The 7,669-nt window shown below is 42.5% G+C and overlaps 1 protein-coding gene across 1 annotated transcript; it reads left to right on the top strand.

Moving 5' to 3' along the window:
- Positions 1 to 669: 669 nt before the first annotated feature.
- On the top strand, positions 670 to 1,390 carry LOC108801426 (histo-blood group ABO system transferase-like; the record flags this gene model as incomplete). The annotated part of the gene is made up of 1 exon (XM_018573318.1): positions 670 to 1,390. A coding segment is annotated over one exon (721 nt), but the record flags the coding sequence as incomplete, so codon positions are not given.
- Positions 1,391 to 7,669: the final 6,279 nt, after the last annotated feature.

Below are 7,669 nucleotides of genomic sequence, written 5' to 3'. Positions count from 1 at the left end.
TCCCTTGTCAACTCCTCCCATGCTCGCCTCCAGGACTTCTCGAGAGTTTCTTATTGTGATTGTAATGTCTTCCTTATATTGTAAAGTGCTGCGCAAACTGTTGGCACTATATAAATCCTGTATAATAATAATAATAATAATTTTGTGTTCCAACCATATTTTATTGTGCTTATAGTAGACAACAGTGATCTAGTCATGTACTTATATGCTTATAGATACTTGCCTCCATTCTGGCCTCCTGAAGAAGTGGACATTTGGTCCACGAAATGCGGGTGAGGGAAACCGGGCCCACTTTATGTAAAACAGTTGATGGTATAAAGAAGGTTTATATACAGTGCAAGGAATTAAGAAAAAGCTTTGTACAAATAAGTTGACCTAAATGGAGATTAGCCAAAAGGTTGAGAACTTGGATAAAGTATATTTTAATATCTTAAGAGATTATTAGCTTTTTTAGTATTTTAATAAATTCTATTGCTTTAGAATTATTTGTGCTTATGGACCATTTTCCTGTACCTTAAAAATCCAATGTAGTCTCTAAAGTGTAAGTGTATTTATATGTAGGGATGCGGTACATCTCCCTATGGTACTGTCTTCTGGGTTCCATGTAAATAGTTTATGAAATAAATTTTAAATATATTGAGTACTAAGGCATGTTGACCTGTTTTTCAGGTATACGGTCTTTGTCAAGACTTTCATTGAAACTGCTGAACAGTTCTTCATGGTGGGCCATAAAGTCAACTACTATGTGTTTACAGACCAGGCTAATGAGATTGTCAATTTGACCCTTACTGAGGGGAGGCAGCTGGTCATTCTGGAAGTTCCCAGTTATAAACGATGGCAAGAAGTGTCCATGAGGCGCATGGAGATGATACGTGATCAGGCACGTCAACGTTTTTTCAAAGAAGTGGATTTCTTGGTGTGTGTGGATGTAGACATGAAGTTCAGTGATTCTGTTGGGGTGGAAATATTAAGTGATGTGTTTGGCACATTACATCCTGGTTTCTATAATGGGCAACGTGATCATTTCACTTACGAGCGAAGAACGGAGTCAACAGCTTACATTCCTAGTGATGAGGGGGACTTCTATTATGCAGGAGGGTATTTTGGGGGTACAGTTGGAGAAGTTTACAAACTAACCAATTTCTGCCATAACGCCATGATGACCGATAAGGAGAAAAACATTGAAGCCATCTGGCACGATGAAAGCTATCTAAATAAGTATTTTCTTTACCACAAGCCAACCAAGATCCTGTCTCCAGAATATCTGTGGGTTACTGCCTATGGTGTTCCAGAATTCCTCAAGAGAGCACGATTTATTGCTCTTCCAAAAAATCATAACGCAATTCGGAACAAACGGGCATTGCTGAATATCAAAAGTTACAAAACCTAAAATGTGATTTTGGAAGTCAACATATCCAACAACTGGGACTTTAAAAAGATGTAATACAATAAGTACCTGGAATCAAAGAACTCCACATGTTGAAAGTGGTTGGGAGTAGGGGTTTGTTAATATTTATGTACACCTGAGCCTACTTTTACTATGGTCTGCCACTGTTTAAAGACCGATGCCAATAATCTATGCTTGAAGGACGGAATGCTTGCTGTGGGAGTGGGACCCCTGTCTTGCGGCAGCAAGGATGGAACCATAAGGGATATTTACACACACGTTACCTTACTTCTTCCCACCCAAAAACCATTGTTATGGAATTCTCTTTTCCTTGTTGAGGAGAGCAAAGTGTTTTAATGTTTGTTTCTGTTATTTATAGAGAGTTATAATGATGAGAAAGATGCAGAATGATCTTACTTTTTGTGCTGCCAAAGGGGGACTGGCAGGTTAAAGTGTGCAGTATGTAAACTATGTTCACTGTTGTCTTTTGGTCCTCCAATCTACCCTTAGAAACTGATGCACAGCACACTTTGGATCCAGTTGTTCAGTATCCCTATCTTATTTTACAAGATTATACCCTTACTAGTGTCTTTAGAGCAATGTTTGATATCCAGAAAATACAGAGTCTTGCCAGACAGCACAGCCACACCCCAACCTTTCTGTAGTCTACACAGACCAGTACCAGTGTGAAGGAATATGGATCATATCAAGAAAATGTCTTTTCCTATGTTTGAATTTGTTACATATGTTTCCTAGCTTTGGGACTTTTCTTACTCAGCTTTAGTGTTGCTATGCGTAACCAAGATATATCCTGTATCCGGAAGTGCGCCTAGGATGCATGAAAAGAATGCCGAGGGAGGATGCTACAGGCAGAAGATATCTGTGACTAACCAATTAGCAAGAGACACAAGACTTTAACTAACAGCTCCTCTAGTTTACCCAATAGTACAAGACATTTAGAGATAACAGACAGGGCAGCCATCAGGGGGGTACGGCCGATACTCATGTAAGGGGCCCCGGCAGCCTGGGGGCCCTCCCGGGTCAATTACATGACATAAAAGAGAGAGACCGCCCTGAATAAATTAGAATCTTCATAGACCTTAACCCTGTGTTTGTGATTTTTCCGGTGCACCGAACACAACATAATTAGGAACAGCAGCAGATATCTTGTGTGAACCCAGTTGTGGTTCTTCACTACGCGTTTATGATTGGCAAATCTACTGCAAGCAAGATCATCCACGAGACCTGCTGTGCGATTTGGGATGTCCTCCGTGATGTGGTCATGTCCAAGCCCACCAAGGAGGAGTGGGTGCAAATTGCTGAACTTTTTGCCACGTCATGCAATTTTCCAAACTGTCTGGGAACGATAGACGGAAAACACATTCGCATCATAAAGCCTATAGGGAGCGGTAGTCGTTTTTTTAACTACAAGAATTTTTTTCCGATTGTTCTTTTCGCCGTAGCAGATGCGAACTACTGCTTCCGCTATATTGACGTGGGATCCTATGGCAGCAGCTTAGATTCTGCCGTATTTGCCCATTCGGACTTTGGCCTGATGCTGCGCCACGGTGATCTGGACCTCCCGGGGAACACTGCGCTGCCAGTTACCGCTCAACCTCCAATGCCCTATGTATTCGTAGGAGACAAAGCATTTGCTCTTGGTGAGCATTTAATGAGGCCCTACTCCAGTCGTGGGCTGAGCCTGGAGAAGAGGGTCTTCAATTATAGGCTCACCAGAGCACGCAGGGTTGTGGAGTGTGCCTTTGGCATACTCTCCAATAAATGGCGCTTTCTGCACTCGCCAATCAATTTTAAAATAGAAAAAGCCATCTCTGCGGTTTCTATTTGATGATTCATTGGTGCATTGTATGGAGAGTAGCCATTGGAGCGGCACCCGGGGTACAGCGCATGGTGCCACCGTTCGGGACCAATATGCGTCATATTTCATGACACCTGAGGGGGAGGGGTCATGGCAGATGCAGGCAATCCAGACATGATTTAAACAAATTATCCTTGTTGTTACCTAACAAAGTCTCTTTACATATAACTTATATATGAGCATTGTTTTTTGTAATGCACCACAGTAACTGCACTTGAAAACACTAAACATCTGCAGTGTTGTATTGTATCCAGGAGTAGGCCACATTCTGCAGAGTCTTCCATGATGCTTCCTCTTTGTTTGGACGAAAAATGCAGACTGCAAGCCTGGGGTGTAGTCTGTGGCCATGTGCTGAACGGGCGTTCTAGGTGCGATTTTGGATGACGAAATCGCGCAAACACTATTTACGCCCGTTCACGTCAAAGTCTATGGGCGCGAACGCGCTACAAAATGGACCAATACGCCGCAAAGAAGTACATGTACTTGTTTGGGCGTAGGCCGTTTTGTAGCGCGTTCTGACGGGCATAAAAACTGAAAGGTGTGAACCATACCCATAGAAAACAATGGGATTTTCATGGTTGTACGTTTTGTAGAGCGTTCATAGAGCGTTGAACGCGCGACAAAACGTAAAGGTGTGAACGGGGCCTACCAGTTCATTACCCACTGTTTAGCTTGGAATGCCATAAATGTTGATAAATGTCACACACATTATATATTTAGTTTCACACACCTCTCAGATGTGTAAAGACAAACCCCAGCCATATACAGAGAAGCACCAATAAATACAGTTTTTTATTACTGAACCTTTGTGTGACCTACAAACCAGGTGACCAAAAAAGGAAAAGGATCAAGTGGACCTAAAATAATTCCAAGTAAGAGTAGTAATGATAGGCATATCATGCATTGAAAAGTACTTTTGTGATCTTACAAGAGTGAAAAGTCTGTGGCTGCTTAACAGGAGTAGTCAACCCAGCACTCCAGCTGTTGAGACATGCTGAGGCATTGCAAGAATCTTACTGCCACAATCATGACTCCCAGAGGCAGGGGCATGATGGGTTTTGGAGTTTTACCACAGCTGGGGTGCCGAGGTTGCCTACACCTGGTCTATAGCTTACTTGTAGCAGCTCCAATATGTAGCAGGTATGTCCAGATTTATCAAATCAGTCAACAGTAATCAGTGCATTGAGGCTGAGATAAGATCAGATGATGTCACCAGGGGCGGAAATACTGCTGGTGCGGCCACATCGGGGCCTGAGATTGTGGGGGAGCTCAGTGAGGTCCGGTCACAGGCACCGCCCCGTGGAATATGGGGCAGTGCATGGTCCCGGTGTTAGAACACCGGGGCCTGCACTGCCAACTGGTGTCTCAGTAAGGGGACGGGTTGGTGAGTCCGAGCTGGGAAGGGGAGGGAAGGGAGGAGGGCGAGGGTTGTGTACTGTTATTTCATTTAATTAGAAAAGTGGATTATAATGGGAAACATTGCACTGTAATGTTCCCTATTATAATCTATTTCTCTGATTAAATGGTTACAGAGAGGCCTCTGTTCTATCAAAGTTTGTGACTAAGTCATGTGGTCACACATTTTAACGTAATCCCGCCCAGTTTTTCGGCGGTGGAATGTGTGACCGCCAATAGGTCAAGCATTCCAACGCTTTCTCAGCTGTTCCAGGGCAGATCGGCATCGCAGATGGTATGTGCAGGAGAACCGATCTGCCCTGGAACAGCTGATAGGTCCTGAAATGTCACTTCTATCCGACTTTGTGAGTGGGGTGGAATGTGAGATCGCAGTCATAGAGGCGGATAGAAGTGACATTTCAGGACCGATCAATACGCATCGCTCCCGGTCCCATAGAACGAGGAGGAGTTCGCTGATATCCTCCCCAGCTTCCCACCAACACCCAAGATGCTGGTCCCGGGCCCGTAGGAGGTTTTACTACCTACTTGAGAAGGTTGACAGTCGGCTTTTCAAATGTAAACAGAGTCCCGGAGTCCAAGAGTCTTTAGCTGCCGGGAGTCTGTTTAAATGGGCCCACTGCTAGTGACGTACTATGGACGTCACTGGTCACTAAGCCCAAGAACCCTACTACTGAAACATTAATGAGAATAATCTATACAACTTGGAACATTCCCTTGTAGTCAGCTAGAAAAAGAGTTATTACATTCAGGCTGCTGAGAAATTACCAATTAAACTATACTAAAGTGATTCTGATTGATTGGCAGCAGTACCTGTGCCTTGTATAATGTCATCTGTGGAATAGGATAAATAAAATCTTTCATTGTAACACAAATATCCGTCTTTTCATATCAATTTTTTGTCTCATTTTCTAGCGGTGACCTGCATGCTGTGTTCTGCATGACGCATGTAAAAACACTGCATGCAGGCCATGGGAAAACAATGCACGCAGGTTACATGCAGGTATGCAACCTGTTATGTCACCTGCGTGCAGTGTTCTCCTGTGACCTGCATCCACCTGAGGGGGAGGTGTCATGGCAGATGCAGGCAATCCAGTCATGATTTCAACCATTTATCCTTGTTATTACCTAATAAAGTCTCTTTAAATATAACTTATATCTGAGCTTTGTTTTTTGTAATGCTCCACATTAAATGCACTTGAAAACACAGAACACACAAAAACACTGCACGCAGGTGACAGGAAAACACTGCACGCAGGTCGCATGATAACAGGTCGAATTGCTATCATGCGACCTGCGTGCAGTGTTGTCATGCGTCCTGCAAAGCACTGCACGCAGGTGACAGGAAAACACTGCACGCAGGTCGCATGATAACATGTTATCATGTGACCTGCGTGAAGTTTTCCTGTGACCTGTGGCAGTGTTATCATGCACCACTGCACGCAGGTCACATGAAAACACTGGAAGAACATGTTAAAAGAATGGAAACACTGAAAATGTACCTTTTGCTGCCTTCACTTGCTTTGTGTAACCCTCCCAGTCACTGAATATCATCTGGCCAAGCTTGTACCAATAAAATCAAGATAAAAGGTGAAAATAATCCTCTGCCAGCCAAGGAGCAGAAATTGTTGCTAGGGTTATGAACAGCAAAATATAGCATAGGGAGAAAATATTGAACTCAGCATTGTTGCAGGCAGGACCGAGCTGAGAGGTAGGCAGAAGATGCGGCCACCTTTGGCACATTAGCAAGAGGGGGCTCAAAAAGCACATGATCTGCCACCTGGAAGGGCAAAATGACCTAATTTGCCTGTTTTGGTACACACACAGTTAATGTTTGAACATGAGAAAATTGTGTTTCAAAAGAAACTAGTTTTAGTTGTTTCCAAAATGAGGAGTCTGCATTCTTCAGTAAATTAAATCTTATCTTTGTGTGAAACATAAGACCTTAAAGCTTTTCAGCTAATTTCCTTCTTTGTAGCTGTTCAATGGTCCATATTATTATAATTAGTTTTGGATACGTGTATGTCTTTCTATTGGTTTATGCTCCGCCATCGTCCCTTTCACTGTCCATATAATCTTTTGTTTTATCAATAAACCTTTGAATATAGAGTGAATACACAATTTGGTGTGACTCTTAATTCCCAAGTGCTTGTCTGAGGCTGGTAGCATGATCGAATCCTGGGGAACTCTAAAATTAGAACCCTAACAACTTGGTGTCAGAAGTGGGATCTCCACGGCCGGGTGAGCAGCTATTTTATTCGTTTTTGCTTTCGCCTTGCTCTGGAGATACATGGAAAGACTTTACAAATGCTTTGGGAGCATCACAAATGCTATTGAAGCGTCAATTCACAGAAGATATGGGAACATCAATTTACAGATGCCAAGGGAGCGACACTGAAAATACAGAACTAGCTCTCTCCTGTGCTACAGTAGCAGGGAGAAATTTGTTTTGGTAGGACAGCTAATTGGTTATATTATCCAACGTGCTGATATTTTGGTATTTGTTTTTTTTTTTCATAATAGATTTTTATTAAAGGTTTTTAACATCTGCAACACATACATTGATGATTACTTTCTATTATGTATACTCAATTACAAAAGTAGTAACTATGAGACATATACAGCATTGTCTAATGAAATTTAAAATGACTCCGATTCAATTTTACATATGTAGGAAACAATTGGGCTTACTGGAACCAAACTATAACCAAGCTTTTAACTTGAGTACTGTAAATCGGGAGCTGATATATTGTTCAACACTTACAAAATTAGAATGCATGTTGTTGCAGAAAGGAGTACTAAGGGGAAGTACTAGGGGTAGGGCAAGGATGGAAGGTTGGAGAAGCATGGAAAGAATGGAATGTGCAATTAACCAAGCTGGAAGATCCCTACTATTAATAAATTGTTGTTCCATATTGGACCATAGATTATTCGGGGATGGGTGGAACCAGACACAAAGTTGATCCAGCAGGGAATCATAATAATAATGC

The sequence above is a fragment of the Nanorana parkeri genome, unplaced genomic scaffold (assembly GCF_000935625.1).
Source record: "Nanorana parkeri isolate BGI_ZX_2015 unplaced genomic scaffold, ASM93562v1 scaffold2332, whole genome shotgun sequence".
In the NCBI taxonomy this organism is placed as follows: Eukaryota; Metazoa; Chordata; class Amphibia; order Anura; family Dicroglossidae; genus Nanorana; species Nanorana parkeri.
Note: the sequence above shows the minus strand (reverse complement) of the source record. Positions and strands in the feature narration are given on the sequence as shown.